Genomic DNA, 17468 nt, shown 5'->3' on the forward strand with positions numbered 1-17468 from the left:
CTATGACTTTTTCTAGACTTTTTTTCAACATACTATACTATGACTTTTTTTTTTACTTTTTTTCAACATACTATACTATGACTTTTTTTCAACATACTATACTATGACTTTTTTCAACATGTTATACTATAACTTTTTCAGACTTTTTTCAAATACCATACTATAACTTTTTTTTGACATACTATACTATGACTATTTTATGACTTTTTTTGATATGCTATACTATGACTTTTTTTCAACGTATATTACTATGACTGTTTTTTGAAATACTATACTATGACTTTTTTCAACACTGACTTTTTTTGACATACTATTCTATGACTTATTCTTTACTTTTTTTCAACACACTATAAGACTTTTCAGACTTTTTTTCAACATACTACTACTTTTTTCGACATACTATACTGTGACTGTTTTTTGACACACTATACTATAACTTTCAGACTTTCAGCATACATTATTATTACTTTTTTTGACATACCACACTATGACTTTTTCTGGACTATTTTCAACATGCTATACTATAACTTTTTTTGACAAACTAAACTTTTAGTATATTTTACTTTTTTTGACGTACTATACGTTTTGACTTTTCATGACTTTTCTTGACATACGACTTTTTTTGAATACTATACTATGACCTTTAAATGTTTTTTTCGACATACTGTACTATACTAGGACTTTTTTACAATGTACTATGCTAACTTTTTTAACACAGGATAGTATGACTTTATTACTAATATTATTAAATATTGTAAAGGTATTACATTTTACCTCACGATTCCTGGAAATGCACTGTTACCTGGTGTCTTTTAGTCTTCCCTCACATGGTGGAGCTGTTGTACCATGTACTGTCATTTCCCTTTGTTACACAACACACTGCAGAGGAAGCGGGCTATGCAGCAAGACCTCCCCTGTGGGCTAAGAGGTTAAAGGTCAGCTGTTCTTCTTGAAAGATTCTTGGATAGAGCAAGAACGCAAAAGTAAAAAAAAATTATAGCATACATAAGCTTTGATGTTCTCATGCTGGTGGAAAATATGTGGTCCAAAATGTCAAGGTCAGTGCTGTTAAATTTTCTTTTCTGCTAAGATTACCCACCATGTATGGATAGAGTGACCAATAAAAAAATGCTCTGTGTACTGAAGAATTAAACTAATTGTCTTTTGACTGATTGGAAGTTCTAAACATCCTTTAATGCCATATTGACACAATAAATGTAAAGATGCTACAGTCTAGTCTGTCCTGTTGCCTTTTACATCCAGTATGAAAAAGGCAAAAAGTATGCACACAAAAAACAAGTCCAGTGTTTTTTTTTTTTAAATAATAGCAGGTTGAACCTGATGACAGGAAGAAAAAAAAAACAGTAATTCAATCCAATAAAAATTGTTTTATTTAGCTTTATAGACATTTGACAACTAATCGGGTACTCTGTATATCTGAAAGTGTTTAATAGTATTTACAGCCATCCATGCAAACAAGACAATATATACAATTCTACAAAGATGATTTCTTTTAGCAAGTTCTCAAAAAATGTATGTAACATTTTCTTTAAACTCTATAGTCTTTGGAATATTTGAAATAAGGATGGATGGATGGATGGGCATCCTGATGAGATGTCTTATCTCTACGTTTGAGATGTTCATTTTTGTTGTGAATGTAAAGACACTGACACTAGACTTATAATTTAAGGTAAATGTCTTTTATAGGCAAAGGTTTTTATTGTTATAATAGTTATCGTACTGTCCCTATACTGTATTCTTCTTGCTGGAAACTGCTGCTGTCAATTTTGAGGGAGTCATCCCAAAAGGAATAATAAAAACAAGTCTAAGAGTAGCTGTTTTGCTGAAGTCAAGACAAGGCCGATCAAGGGTCAGGTTGGTCGGTGTGCAGGCGCAGTTTGTAATATTTTTATACTCCACAAATTTCATGCTCAGGCTAATGAACACGCTTCTTGTTCATGGCCATCATCAGTTCTGACATGAAGTCTCCACCACCACCACCACCACCTCCACCTCCACCTCCAGGCAGCGATGGTGTAGTCCTCGTTGGTGGAGCAGGAGGCATCTTCTTCACTGAGCCAGAAGGCCGCATCGCTGCTACTGGGGCTGCAGCAGGGGGAGGTGGTGGAGGCGGCGGGGGTGCTCCAGCCCCTGTGAACATTGGCTGAGGTGGAGGCGGAGGTAAAAACCCTGGATCTGGTGGTGGAGGAGGCAGTGACTGGTCCACACCCCTGAAACTCATTGGGGGAGGCGGTAGTGGTGGAGAGTTAACTGGCGGCGGAGGAGGTAGTGAACCAAAGCCAACAGCCGGTGGAGGGGGTGGAAGGAAGTCTGGCGGGTCCTCTAAAGCATCATCTTCATTGGGTGGGGGCGGTGGAGGTGGGAGGAGGTCCATTGCAGATGGAGGGAAGTTTGTTGGCAGGTGTTGCTGGGGGGCAGCAGGTTTTTTAGAGGAACTCTTTGCAGCCAAAGGAGGTGTTGGATGAGGGAAAACTGACAATGGTGGGGGTGGGGGTGGGGGTGGAGGTGGGACGTTTCCAAAGTTCTGAGAAGACAGAATAACAATCATGACAACAAGTACAAGAGGTGGACACATTACTTTTTTTTTTTTTTACCTGTGTGCTTGCAGTGTCTTAAAATGTATTAAAGTTGAAAAGTCAATTTAGCAACCGGTTAGGTCCTTATAAACTTTTTTCAACATACTGTACTATGACTTTTGTGCCTTTTTTCGGCATACTACACTGACTTTTTATGACATTTCAACATACTGTTCTATGACTTTTCTTCGATATACATACCATAACATTTACATTGAATACTATAACTTTTTAATGACTTTGTTTGGACATACTAAACTACTAGTTTTTATGACATTTTTCGACATAGGCCTACTATACATGACTTTTTTTAGACATGACTTTGACATACTGACTTTTAGGACTTTTATTTTTTTTTAGACATACTAAATAAACTATGACTGATTCAACATACTATTTCTTTTGACCTTCCAACCTATTGTACTATACATTTGTTTGACTTTTTCAACATAATTATCACTTTTTCGACATACTATACCATGATTTCTTTTGACATACTATGACTTTGTTTTACAAAGTTTAAATAGGAAAAGTATCTTGGCAAATATCTTTTTTTTCTACTGTTTTACTTTTTTTACAGTTTTTTTAAAGTTCAATAATTGCAACATCTATTGACCGAAATAATAGTGATAATATATTTTTCCATAATTAAGCAGTCCTACTATACTATGACTTCTCAACAAACTATACAATGACTTTTTTTCAGCATACTATACAATTACTTTTTACAACTTTTATCGTGCATGGAGTTATCGTAAACTAAATAAGACTTATGATCTTAAAATCAATGTACTGTATAACATATTAAGTTAAAGTGTTTTAAACACAAAGTGGTCTTTAAATGTATAGAAAGCATCTTATTCCTGCATCTACAGTTACTGAAATGAGAGTTAATTAACAAAATTAATTTTGTTACTCAGTTAATTTTGAGAGAATTGTAGAAAACTATAGGGCCCTTAAAATAAAGTTGTATCCCATTTGTTGCTTTTCTCATTCATCATTCTTTTTCTCATTGTCCATTGAATATATTTGATTTTAGCCTGATGTCTAAAAGCATCACATAGGGATTTGGGCATTTTTCACCATTATCTAAACATTTTTGATAATGAAAATAATTATTAGCTGTAACCCTAGTGAAGAGTTTAGTACCACAGAAACAGGTCCTTGTTGGGGCTTGGGAGCATGACCATTGGCCTGGCTTGGTGATTTGGCTGGCAGAGAAGGAGAAACACCATGAGTAAACATACGAAACAGGCAAAAGGTTTGTGCTAATATCACTCCATCTTGGTTTGTTCAGTAAAGGGCAGCTCGGGTTTCGTTCTACCTTTGATGGTGGGTGAGGGTGTTGAAGGATTGGAGTTTGATGGAGTGCTGCGGTTGGTCCACACAGAGCTGACAGCAGCCTTCTCTGCTGTTTTATAGTTTTCGTACAGCGACGCACCGTACTGGAATTGTAAGAAACACACCAGCATGAGTTTTGGTCAAATGGGGAGTTCCTTTCCTATCATTTAATCCAAAGATTGTCTAATTTACCTTTGCAATCCGTATTCCGGTTACCCAAAGGTTCATGGACCAAGCATCATCGCAGCAGAGGTACTTGATGTACTGAGACTCTTTTTGGATCTGAGGGTGCTGTAGAGTTAAATCCCAACAGGTTAGTAAAGAAACAACTTTGACAAAGTCTGTTTACCATTATAAACAGATCTGAAAGATTCCTGTCAACAGAGAAATGAAGGTAACATACAGATTTCATTTAAATTACACTACTGTGCACCCAGACAACCATCCATTTCAATATAGCTCACCTTTATTGTGCATCAAGCAGTTTATTAGCAAGCAAAATACCAAAACTGTATTTGATTAGTGTATTTACTGAAAAACAACATCCCCTGATTCAGTACTGCACTTCTATACTATTCTCGGAGAAAAGGGATCGGAAGCCCATGATGCTATTCAACTGCTGAGAGCCCACTCAGAGACTCAGCCGTTGTGCTAGCAGTGGTTAATGTAGACTCGAGTCACTAGCTCCACACAACCAAATTTAAACATGTAATTTGCTCAACTAATGCTGACTCACTTTACAGTTATACTTAACAAGACCTGTAAACAGACTTTGATGTGGAAAATTAGTGGCGTTACCCTTTTAAGATAAAAGGAGGCAGAGGAAGTCTAAATCAGAGGGCTGATGGGAAAACTCCAGTTAAATGGATGATACATTTTCAATTTTCTGTTGTTTAGGATCTAGTTGTTTAGGACTAGTGGTCTAGTCAGCATTTCTGAACATGAACAGACAAACTGGAAACCAAAAAAGCCAAACGAGGTCGCCATTGAGTACATCCTGCAATCCAGTTTAATTTAGGAAATATGAGGTGTTTGATGCTCAAATATTAAATATTCTTAATTTTTGGATTTATGCCAGTAAGTGTACACCAAATATTTACTTTACAGTGCACACTGTCTGTGGGTCTAACATTAATCTAAGAGTCAACAGTTTTTTCCTTGAAGAGGAAGTTGACTTCCTGCGTAATGTCATGTTCTCAGAATGGGGATAGTTTTAGAGATCACCTCAGGCAAAACCTCTGAATGTCAACATCTAAATGATGAAGCTAATTGTTTTGCTTGTCCTTGAATTGCAGCACTTTTTGGCAGCCCGTAAACTCCACCCAACCAATCTGTCAAAAACACACCCTAACTGAAACTCGGGCATCCGAAAGCAGCTTCAGTTATTATCGTATCATCATCATTACTCAGCTCTACCTGAGCTGAGGCAGCTTTTAACAAGTTTTACTGTGTTGATTCTAAACAAGAGGCTGTGAGAAGCCTGGCCAGTCTTCCAAAAAGTCCACTCTGACAGGTTGTTTTCTTTTTCTCTTGGACAGCAACGCCTTTAGTTTAAAAACTTGAGTACTGTGTCTTTCACTGGTTGGTAATTCAGTTTCTTTGCCTCTCTAAGCTCTTTTTGCTTTGATCCTCACCAACTAGCCTAATCTGCTGATTCTAGTATTTCCCAGAGAAGACGAGGGAAAAGAAAGAAAGCAGACTTTCACATCACTTAAAGACTCACCACTAACTCATCTAATTCTTGCATTTTTCATGTCAGTCAGCATTTCTTGCTAAGTCAGTGCCCTAGGTACTGTACCTCCCATCATTGGTTATATTCTAAAATTTAAAGTATTCTTTTAATTAAATGCCTGGTGTTTTTACAGCCATTTAAAAAAGAAATTAGGAACTGTTAAAAAAAGCAATATCTCTTTTTCACCACTTGTCTCCTTTCACTTCTTTAAATTTAACTATTTATTGCATTTTGCCTTTCCGGTAGAGCAAGCAGCTGTGTGGCTGACCACCCACTGCGCATTTTGCATTGATCTCTATTGCGCCATGCAATATACTGTGGGATATATGCCTCTTAACACCTGCTAGTAACACAGAAAACAGACAAGGCAGTCAGTGAGAGTCTTACAATGAAGGTTTTCTTCAGTTAGAGGAAGTTGCCGCTTCTCTGTATATTAATTCCACAGTGAAACGCTTTGAGACAAACCACGTTGATGAGACAACAAATTTGAACTTACCTTCAGAAAAAAGCAGAAGTCAGTTGGGGCCTTGTATTTGCCCTTAAAGTCTTTGCCATAGTAGACATTTACATTGTCAAACTGGACAAAGCAGACAAGGTCACGGGATGACTGAAAAAGAAATAAGTGATTGCATAAGTTGATCTGTAGTGTCTTTTATCATTTTCCTGTTCCCTACACCTATTGAATTGAAAATCTACACTACAAGTGTAATAGTACGTGCATAACGCCCTGTATGAATGGTATGTCCGGGAAGTTAAAGCTCCCAAGAGATCCAGCATATACAGTAAGGAAATTTATTTTAGGTATCCAGCCGGCAGTGAAAGCTGTAGTTATATTCAGTGATGCAGGGAAGAAGAACGTGGTTCATAAAGCAAAAAGACTACTGCACATTAGGACTTTGTAGTCCCAGTGAAGAAAAAAAATCCTATTTCTTAAGGTTTCAGTTGACATTGCAAAAAAAAAACTCATATCTGCAGTACTTTATCTTTCACCACTTGCTCGAGACTAACTGAATGTATCCTGGATTAGAGCATTAGCTGTTGGATGTGTTTATGAACTGGTCCCATTTTGACCCCTGACCTTGGTTTTTCCTTTGGGCACGTAATAAATTCCAGAGGCCCTTAGCTGAAAGAGCCGCGGTTTCCAGGACTTCTTGCCGTCTTCTTTTAGGTGCATCACCCCCTCGAGATCGGGCACGATGATGGAAGTCCCGCAGAAGTTTTCCTGCAAGGTGAAGAAGGGATTAAAGGGGTCATTTAGAGGAGCTCCAACAAGGACAACTGTCACAGAAAAAATGTAATATTTATTTACCTGTATTAATAACTCCTTGTCTTTGTCTTTCATGTCTTTGAGGGTGTTCTTATCCTTCTTCCATAAATAAAAGTTCTGCAAGGATAGAACAAAGTGCATTCATGTATTTCCTGATTTTTCCTCAGAGGCCACCAGCAGATTCACAGATTGCCATGGAGGTTTGTATATCTTGGACATGTATTTGTCTAATACTCTGTTTATAACCAGAAACCTGCAAAACCAATGACATTCCCATCAGCCTCAGCTGTACTTGTGTTAAGCATTAAATAGCTAATGTTAGCATGCTAACCGGGCAAACTTAAATGGTGAGCATGTTTAACATTATACCTGGTAAGATGTTGTCATTCAAAGTTCAAACAGCTTTATTTACTCCAAAGGGCAGTTCAGTTTCACCAGTCGCATCAGCATTAGCATGCTCCCATTAGCATTTAGCTCAAAGTGCTGCTGCGCCTTATAGATGGCTACGGTCACAGAGCTGCTAGCATGGCTGTACACCTTCAGTCTGATATATCAATGTCTGCTTCCTCAAATATGTAGGATTATTTTTGTGAAATGACATTGTCTAAAATGTAGCCTGGTAAAAGGATAAAACAATATTCCTTAACTTTTTAACACTTAAATCCAATTTAAAAATCCAGAAAAAAATAATCATTGAACGCAACTCTTTGTCCCTGTGTGACTGGGCTAGCACGGTTTCATACCACAGTCTGGGCAGATGTTGTCATTGTGGCGAGAGAAGGCCCAAAGGAGAATTCTATTTTGGTAGCGCTTGTCAAAAGTTTAAACTATATATATTAATAGGGACATACTGTGGGAAAAAAAGCTCTGCCTTTTTGTTAGGGGCTGTGGAAGACATGATGGAGTACTTTAAAAATGAGAATATCTCACCAGTTTTCCGACCCGACTATTTGTCTCTGCCAACAGACCGAAACCATTAAATACTGATTAGAAAAAGGGTCCCATTGTATCAACAAACATGCCAAGATCTCACTGTCATTTGCCTGAGGCCGTTTTGTCTGATGTATTACAGTGAGGACATACATGTAAGAGGTTATCCTGTACAAAGGAAAGACATCTTATATTTCAGACAACAACAGTGAAAATAGCCAAATGCCGCTGGGCTGAAACATTGTGGAGATGGATCTGAACAAAACCAACGCCAAGAATAATGTACTAGCCAGTGTTGGACTTTGGAGACGTCACATCACCTCTGATCACTCAGGATATGGCTAGAGAGGTATATAAAAAGGTGCATATAATGAGGGGACCAACCTGTGGGTTTTTGAAAACCTCATATTTTTCCCCCCGCTCCTGGAAATGGACTTTGTTCTCGCTGTCTCTCGTCCATGCAGACAGAGGTTCCACGAGGTTCTCGTGGTCTTCAAATGTCCGTTCTGTTAAAAGAAAAGAACGTTTAGATTAGAGCTAGGCAAAGTGGAGAAAATCCAATATCACAATATTTTTTTAAAAGTACAACTGTGTCGTAATAGCCGCAATATTGTAGGGTTGAATATTGGTCAACTATTCACAAAATACTAACACAATGACAATGTGTCTCATATATCGTTGTTGATTATAATAGCGATATATTGCCCAGCCCTTATTTAGATGCGAGCATCCTAGCACTGATAGAATTCAGATAATCTTTTTAAAAGGCATGATGTGTGTATTTTAAGTGTTCTTAGCATCTTTTTAATTTACTCTGATGGCATAAGTTTTGCAGTTTGCAGAAATATGAGAAAATGAGGTGTGCTAAAGTCTGAATTGTGGGGAACATTAGTGCAATCTAGAGTCCACGTCTGCTTTGATGGTGCCATTAGGGTGTTCTAAAGTCTGATTTTTTAAAAATTCTTAAAATATTCTTAATTCTTAATATATTGAGTAAAAAATGACACAATGTAAAATTACTCCATTAGAAGTCATGGTATACTGAATAAGCCTAACAAGCACAAGCCTGGGGGAAAAATAGGTAATGGGGCCCCAAGCAGAGTGTGGGTCTCCCGACCATTTAGGATATTTTTTCTTCTTCTTTCTTTTTTCTTTTTTCTTTCCTTAAACCCATCTGCTATATTTTTGCTGGTACTGTAGGGAGGATAAGGGGTTGTTTATGTATATGAGCCCAGAGTTTTCTTGTCTTAGAATGCATCCATGGTACAAATAAAAGTCCTGGGTTAGGTTGTTTTTTTTAGTATAGAAAGTCCAGAGGTGATGGCAGCAAAACTGCTCTTAAGTATTAAAGTTAAAGGGACCCTTTGAATATTAAATTGTTTGTAAGTTTATGTGTAAGCTACATTTTTGTTATTGAAGCTGATCCATGTGATGCTGTATCTAACTACTATATATAGTTTTGGGGGATTTTGTAAGGCGTCATTTATTTTAATAAATAAGCTTGCTTACTTGCCAGTAAACATTATTTTCCAATTATTTTAACACTAATGCCAATTTTGAATATTGCAAAGCCAGTTTACTCCCTCACTACAGTCTACAGTACATTATTATTTATAATAAAATCTGGAACAGTCTGTAATCTCCCATAATATGCTCCATGTCCCCTCTGTTTCAGTTTTGCACCATAAAACAAATTCTTTACCATATGTACAGTCGTTCATTCTGTCACAAAATCCTTAAATCAGCTGAGTTCCATGGTTCAAAGTCAATTGCACAGCTGTACAATTGTCTATTTGAAATGGGACGAATTAAGGAAGGGCTACATAAAATACAAGCCTCCCCATTTTGCTGGAAGGATTTTAAAAGGCACTAAACCTCAAAAACCCATCAGGGGAACTTTCTTCCTCTTCCCGTTTCGCCTCTCTGCCCACCCACACACTCCGAGCCACAGATCTCCAGAATGCACTGGGCATTTGACTGTAGTTTAGCCATGGTCCCAAATTACAGGTTACCAAAGGTAGGCATTAAAGAAATTGCTGCCCGGGTTCCAGTCTATAGTTTGACTATTACAATCATTAAATGGATGGTGTGACTTTGCTGCTGTAGAGTCATTAGGAGCAGAAGTCCCTTTGACCGGCAGGTAGGTTTTGGTAGTCTGCATGGTGAGCACATGGGTGACTTTTACAGAGATGACTTGTTTTTGTGTTGCTGTTGAGCTCTGTGGGTGTTTATTGTGCACGACTTGCCTTGGCTTTTTGTTGGTTAAGATTAAAGGTTGGCTCCAATTTATATTAGAAGGCATCACACTGTGGGGCGTTTACAGACATTTAAAAAAAACCATGACTTAAACAATTTCCATTGTCACACTGTCTAGTTAAAAGGAGATACGACCAGGCCCTGTGCACCCCTCGTGCTCATGAGTCAAATGACCACAGCATAAAGTGTCACAAACCACATGCTTTAAATAAATGTGTTACAGATACCTAATTTAAACACAGGATTCCTATCATTTAGTTAAAAAATAAACCATGTTGACCAAAGGGAAACACCCATTTCCTCATTTGCTGGGCGGAATATATAATTGTTTTGCAAAAGTAAAAAAAACGCAAATTTCAACAACAACAAAAAGCGTGAGTTCCTCTTTCAATGTTTAACTACAGTAGTGTTTGTACTTGTACTCAGGCGTTTAAGCGCCCTGTGTGATATACAGTATTACAACCTCAGCACCATTCATACAAAAATCGGCTTCAAATTTGTGTTTTTGAAGTTGTTAGCATTTTGGAGCAATGCTCCAAAAAAAGGGTAGTGTATATGTTTTCTGTGACAAGGTATTTGCAGCCAACAGTCAAAGTATAGGCATACGTCTTATTGTCAACATTACTTATTCTTATTGTCTTTCAATACATCTTATTCCTCTGTGCCATACTATAGACCTTTAATGTTGTCCAAAACCTATACCCATGAAAGACATTCTATTGCATGGTGAAATGTCCCTCTTCATTACCATGAACATGGGCACTGTAGGATATTGTGAGTTGATCAAATATACACCATTCTGCTGTGGTAAATACTAACATGCCAAATGTGTATTAATCCGCTAATGAAAATAGTCCCCAAACAAAGAAACTATTTACTGCTGTTTGAGTAACATATGCAATAGATTACAGTGCCCGGCAGTTTGGGGAATTATTTAATCCTTTTTTAGAATAAAACTAAATATTTTATGATTCACTTTTGAAGGTTTATGTCTTCAGTAGGCTAAACAGGGCTTGGGGCTGAGAGCCATAGACTGTTTGAAGTCTTGCAAAATGGACATCCAATGGAATTTGTTGAAAATACAGAACACTAAATCCAGGCTTATCCTTTAATTTAGTTTTTCACAGCTTAATTAACTGCATATAAAATTATTTGAATATCATTTTCAAGCTAAATAATATCGACTTACAATGTTTTGCTCACAGAGGTCTGATGAAGATGTTAGAAAACAGAGAAAACAGATGGTAATAAGCGTCCAGCAAATCTGATGGTGACGAAGTCCAGCAGCTGAAGTAAATATAGCACAGACGGCTCAGATGGAGGCTTGAGATCATAAGGTTTCTATTTCCGGATGACAGAGAGGAAGACTGACAGTGTCTGATACAGCAAATTAAACCCACCTGTCTACACTGTGTGTGTGTGTGTGTGTGTGTGTGTGTGTGTGTGTGTGTGTGTGTGTGTGTGTGTGTGTGAGAGAGAGAGAGAGAGAGAGGGAGAGAGAGAGGGAAATACACAGTGTAGGGAAGAGAGGAGGAGGGAGAGGGAGATGGATAGGAGTAAGATCAATGTTTCACTCTGAGCTTGCTGCAGTATGGCTGCAGTTGTGCCAATAAAAACACAGTTCATCATCTAGACCTGATTGAAATATCCCTCCCTGCACATTGTGTCTTTAGTTGACAATTCATATAAAACACACTAGAGGCTTATGTTGTTAAAGTCTGTGTATATTGCCAGTGTTGTGTTTTTCTGGTTCTGTTGATATCTTTGCTGCCCAGCTTGTACCTACTGCTATGCTGTTTCTGCACTTAATTTCCCAGAAATCACTTAAGTAGTATTGTTTCAGTGTTTTCTTTTCAGACAATGGTGGTAGTTGAGTTGCCTATTCTAGCAACACAGTTCTTTGATTTATTCCAAACTGCTGCTGGAAATGTACACCAAAGGAAAATCCTTGATTTTTATAAGAATTTTTTTTGGGGGGGCTTTTCCCTTTATCAGTGACAGTGGATAGACAGACATGAAAGGAGGAGAGAGATGGGGGGTGACACACAGCAAAGCGCCGCTGCAGGATGAACGCTCTTACTGGGTGAGCTAGAGGCTGCCCCACCAAAGGAAAATACTTAACCTGTGACAAGGTGTTTACAACAGTGAATCTCTCATACAATGACTACTGGTTGAACCACCATGGTGCTATATCAAAGAGTGACAAGACATTTAAAGTGATGGTTCAGAGTAATTTCACCCTAGGGTCCTTTGCACCACGACTTCAAGCCAAACAACCCCCAAAAAGCTTTTTTCACCTGGGTCAAACAACAGGCAAGTGTTATTTAAATAAACTCTTGGTGTACCTTTAAACTTTCCAATCCATTGATTTATGAGTACATAACCTACTTGTACTACTGTAGAAGTTTGGTATCATTTTGGGCATTGTTGGTGGAGTAATTTATGAGATACACAGTTGGTTCCATTAGCGCTTGCACTAAGCTAAGCAGCTAAAAACGCTAACTCACCCATTGTTCGACCCAGGTGAAAAAGCTTCCGGGGGGTTGTTTTGTTCAAGATTGTGGTGCAAAGAACCGTAGGATAAAAAAAAGACTCTATAAGGCTCTTGTGCAGTATCTTGTCTGAATCGGTTTTTGATCAGCTGAAAAACACTGCTACCATGTAAACATATTACTGCCCAATAACGACTTTTAATTTTGATACTTCAAGTACATAACACTTACTTAGCAGTAGAGTAATTCCCAGTGTGGTATTAGTAATTTTACTTGAATAAAAGATCTGAACACTATTTCCACTAATGGTACTACTAACTGTCTTCTTATCTACTTATACATGGATTAATACATATGCAGTCTATCAGCAATCACACTGTAGGCCTGCACAATCTGAAAAAAATACACAGTAATGTTGAATATTGCTATAACAATGTTACTTGCGAGACATAGACAGATATTGTATACATGTTTAAGTTCTGCTACTTTCAGTATTCTGCTAAACGACTTTAACAAATGAACACTTTTGTTGAACAAATGGAGCATTGAATTGAAAATAAAAACACTAAAAAAATCACGGTTACATTTTAAAGTGGTTTTGTACTTTTTTCTTTTAACTAACATCTTCATCTTCAGTCCTATATTGCAGCCTTTTGTGATGTTTGTGATGATAATAAAAAAAAAAGAAGATACATTTGAGGAGCCCAACCACACTGTACAGTAGATATTACATGCTATATAGCAGTAACTCACCAAGTTGCAGGTCTGGGTTGGTCTCAACCAGGCTCCAGTCCACATTGCAGTCACAGTGAGTCTTCTCAAATAGGTTGTCCAAAACTTCCCTGACAGTCTGTCTTTCGTCCACCATCAGAGTCTTGGAGCTGCCGTCATTCATCAGCACCTTCACCACCAACTGTATGAAGGATTAGACTTTATTCTTCCGACCGCTCAAAGTGATTTACAGTAATGTTACTGTACATGCCACAAACACTCATACAGGGTACCAATATTTACATTATAACCTAATTTCATAGTAATGTTACTGTGCCACAAACACTCATACAGGGTACCAATATTTACATTATAACCTAATTTCATAGTAATGTTACTGTACATGCCACAAACACTCATACAGGCTACCAATATTCACATTATAACCTAATTTCATAGTAATGTTACTGTACATGCCACACACACTCATACAGGGTACCAATATTGACATTATCACCTAATTCCATAGAAATGTTACTGTACATGCCACACACTCATACAGGGTAGCAATATTCACATTATAACCTAATTTCATAGTAATGTTACTGTACATGCCACACACACATATACAGGGTACCAATATTCACATTATAACCTAATTTCATAGTAATGTTACTGTACATGCCACACACACTCATACAGGGTAGCAATATTCACATTATAACCTAATTTCATAGTAATGTTAATGTACATGCCACACACACTCATACAGGGTAGCAATATTCACATTATAACCTAATTTCATAGGTCACATACTGTATATTCGCACGATTTGGGATTCAGTATCTTGCCGAGGGACACTTCCACATGCGTACTAGAGTGGCCGGGATTGAACCGCCGATTTGCGGACGACCCATTCCTCCTGAGCGTGCTAACAAGCTAAATGCTATGATGGCAAGTCTTCTGGTTATTTCAGTAGGAATTGTTACCACGTTGTTAATAAATCGGCTAAAATTAATTTGTACGCGCCATTTAAATGTATGTTTTAGTTATACGCAACTTCAAACAACCAGATGCTTGTTGCATGGGCTCCCATTCACGTCTCCCGAGGGCCATGGGTCCATCTGCCAAACAGGAAACGAGGGCTTTCATAGCTCTTTATAGTAAAGGAACTCAGACTGTACCATTTTAAGTGTGGTACAGAGGGGGGATTTTATTGTTTCAAGGAATAGTATGTTTTAAGCGCCGTAAACAGCTAATATTTCCAAGTCAGAAATGTTCGAATTATTGGAAATTGTTCATGTTGTTTTTATATAGATAGTGACATATAGGGGTAGAAGATCCTTTAGAGCAATTCGTGGTTAAAGTTGGATTGGTTCAGTTCAGTTCAGGTGTAGACCTACTGGAGATTTGCTGCTAGCCATGGCCCTAGGCTAACTTTTCTTTTGTTGACTTAATCACCTTATTTCCTTTTGTAAAATCTCATAAGTTTATTTTTCGTTTTTTTTTTTTCATAACCTTAACATAACCAGCCTGAACTGCTTTTTGGTGTTATGTAACTTACAAAAAAACATACACCAGGTAAAAAATACTCTGGCCTCTGTGTCTTCTCCCACCTTAAAATCCTCCAGTCTTTAACATAAAGTTAAGCTAACAGTTCCCTAGCTGTAGCTTAATATTTACTGGACAAATGTTAAAGGGATATGGATCTTTACATCTAACTCTCAGCAAGAAAGTTAATGTGTATTTCCCAAAACATTAGCATATTTTTGAAAGTGTTTGTAGTACTAACGTGAGGTTTTCTGTGTCATCTCTGCATGGCATATTACAGTTTAAACATGTTGTGGACAGCAGCATATGTTTCTGAGGTGTGACATCAAATCAAGCCTTCAAACACATGCACCTTGTTTATTATCCAGTTTAATTACAGGCTGTGCACAGTAAATTGTTGTTTCTGTTTCACCAGAAGAGTTCACCATTCTGTCGAACTTCCTTGATGTTTTTAGTAATTTCCTCCCAATTGTTTTTATCTCTTTTTGCAGTCTCAGCACCTCCTTTTCCCAAGTTGGCTGAGATTAATTTTGCTCTGGAGTGCTTTCCTCACAGGCTCATATGGCTACACGCTTCCTCTTATCTGAAAGAAATCCAGCTTTTGGAAGCTGTGGAGTTTTTACAGAACCAAGATCAGCCAGTCTCTTGCATTGTCATAAAAAAATGTGGGTTTCAGAGATGTTATCACAAGAGGTTTAGAGTGTTAGGTCACATATTTCTCAGCCTCAACCTTTACTGGAAAACAATATGGGTTTTGCTGGATATCAAATTATTTCCCGATTCACAGTACTTCATAATGCAAAGCAGGTATCTTTAAAATATGTGATCCGTGTTGAAAGCATGCTCCAGAACCAGTGGGTGTATCTGAAAAGCCTCTTCCCACGGATGGTTGTGCTGAAACCACTGAGAGTGCACCTTGCACTTCTGCGTCAAACAACCCTGATACAGATGTTCCTGTGAAAGTGGCCAGTGGTCGGTGTTTCCTCAGCATACACACACACACACACACACACACACACACACACACACACACACAGACACACGCACACAAAGTTTAGATTTTTCTAAGAATTTATAATGATTGTCTTAGGGAAACGGGCCATTAATGCTATTAACCTATAATGCATTTTGAATGTTGTGTTAAATTGCACAACGTGGTGTGAAGCGTTGCATGCAAGACCACATGTCTGTGCTTTTGTTGACTGCTTTGAAGATGAGAAAGTTTCCACTTAGCACCCAAAGAGGGGAAACGGCGCTGTCCTTCAGGACGTTGGCTGGATGAAGGTAGCCATCCATTATCGTGATTGATGGCTTTCCCAAAGGAAAAGAAAGAGCCATTCTATCTTTGATGATTACGTCTTTTACAGTGAAGTCCATGTAGCCGTAATTCACAATGTCTTTAAAGTTTACCGTTGCCAGGGGATGTGAGATCAGATGAGTACACTTCAGGGTTTGGTTGTCTTACCTTTTTCACTTTAGCTTCTTTGAGCTTCTCAAGAGCAAGCTTGATTTTGTCTGCTTTTATGTGCGCCTCCATTTCCTCCTAAATAGGGCAAACAATAGTATGTTGTGTTTCAGAGCAGAATAGATGTTCATCTATTAGTTATAATCTAGCAGAAGTGGCACATATTCTACCATGGTGTCACTTTGTTGAAGCTACACTAGTATACTCAGTAAACTGTACACAGCACAATCATGTAATAACTTTAGGAAATAGTCTGACAAATATACGCCCATTTGTGTAATGCTTAAAATTAGATTAGAGAAGATGAATTCCACTGTCATGTGAACATGTTAAATATGAAGCTACAGCCAGCACCCACTTAGCTTCGCTTAACGACTGAACAGGAGAAAAAAGCAAGCCTGACTCATAACAAAGAATAAAAAATCTACGTAACAGCGTTTCTAAAGCTCAGAAACTAATACACTTTATCTTGTCTGTTTAACCCATTCAACTTCCTGGAGACTTGTTGTCATTGTGAATCAGTAGAGACTCCAAAAGGTTACTGCACCAGAACACAACAATTTTGTACGGATTAAACAAACAAGATAAAACATATTTATTAGTTAGACAGAGGTGTTGGTAGGCAGAGTTTGTTACCTTTGGACAGAGCCAGGTCAGCCTTTTTGCAACCATTTCCAGGCTTTATGCTAAGCTAAGCTAATTGGCGGCTGACTGTAGCTTCAAATTTACCATAGAGTATATACATGAGAGTGGTATCAATATTCTTATCTAATTCTCGTCAAAAAAAGTACTTGGTCAAGTTGATTTCTGTGGATATAGCACTTCAATGCTGTTAAGGAGAAGTAGTGTTTAGTTTTCATTTCCCATTTCCCATACGTGGAACAATTTCATTTGGGACATTGGATCTAATCTAATAAATCTCAATTAGCAGGGATAGGATACGCTTTACTTTGGTTTATAACATGGGTGTGTTTTTACATTAAAATTCTATCCTGCCTACAGTGCAGTTTAAATGAACTTGTACACCTCTACCTAACAATGATGCATTCTTTGCCTCAGCACAGCTGGTGTTTTTACCTTAGAAGGATGAGGTAACAAGCCCTGCTAAAGCAATAAGCTCCTGTCT

The 17468-nt window shown here is 37.9% G+C and overlaps 2 protein-coding genes across 3 annotated transcripts in view; one reads left to right on the plus strand and one right to left on the minus strand.

The window, feature by feature from the left end:
- The window catches only part of LOC117938150 (protein adenylyltransferase SelO-like), an 18379-nt gene extending 17146 nt beyond the window's left edge, over positions 1 to 1233 (plus strand). The window contains exon 19 of the mRNA XM_034862606.1: positions 831 to 1233. Within this exon, the coding sequence (XP_034718497.1) occupies positions 831 to 953 (123 nt within the window). The 3' untranslated portion in view covers positions 954 to 1233. The remainder of the gene's footprint in view (positions 1 to 830) is intronic.
- Positions 1 to 17468, minus strand: part of apbb1ip (amyloid beta (A4) precursor protein-binding, family B, member 1 interacting protein) — a 32265-nt gene that overhangs the window by 5129 nt on the left and 9668 nt on the right. The window contains exons 5-14 of one of the 2 annotated variants that reach the window (XM_034862603.1): positions 16343 to 16420; positions 13369 to 13528; positions 8252 to 8373; positions 6980 to 7054; positions 6749 to 6892; positions 6167 to 6277; positions 4131 to 4229; positions 3922 to 4042; positions 3747 to 3808; positions 2008 to 2545 (exon numbers count right to left, since the gene is read on the minus strand). In XM_034862603.1, coding sequence (XP_034718494.1) covers positions 2008 to 2545; positions 3747 to 3808; positions 3922 to 4042; positions 4131 to 4229; positions 6167 to 6277; positions 6749 to 6892; positions 6980 to 7054; positions 8252 to 8373; positions 13369 to 13528; positions 16343 to 16420 — 1510 coding nt within the window. Of the gene's footprint in view, positions 1 to 1846; positions 2546 to 3746; positions 3809 to 3921; positions 4043 to 4130; positions 4230 to 6166; positions 6278 to 6748; positions 6893 to 6979; positions 7055 to 8251; positions 8374 to 13368; positions 13529 to 16342; positions 16421 to 17468 lie in introns of those variants that run through there. The other variant, XM_034862602.1, reaches the window with a different exon arrangement.

Source organism: Etheostoma cragini, chromosome 22 (assembly GCF_013103735.1).
Source record: "Etheostoma cragini isolate CJK2018 chromosome 22, CSU_Ecrag_1.0, whole genome shotgun sequence".
Lineage (NCBI taxonomy): Eukaryota > Metazoa > Chordata > Actinopteri > Perciformes > Percidae > Etheostoma > Etheostoma cragini.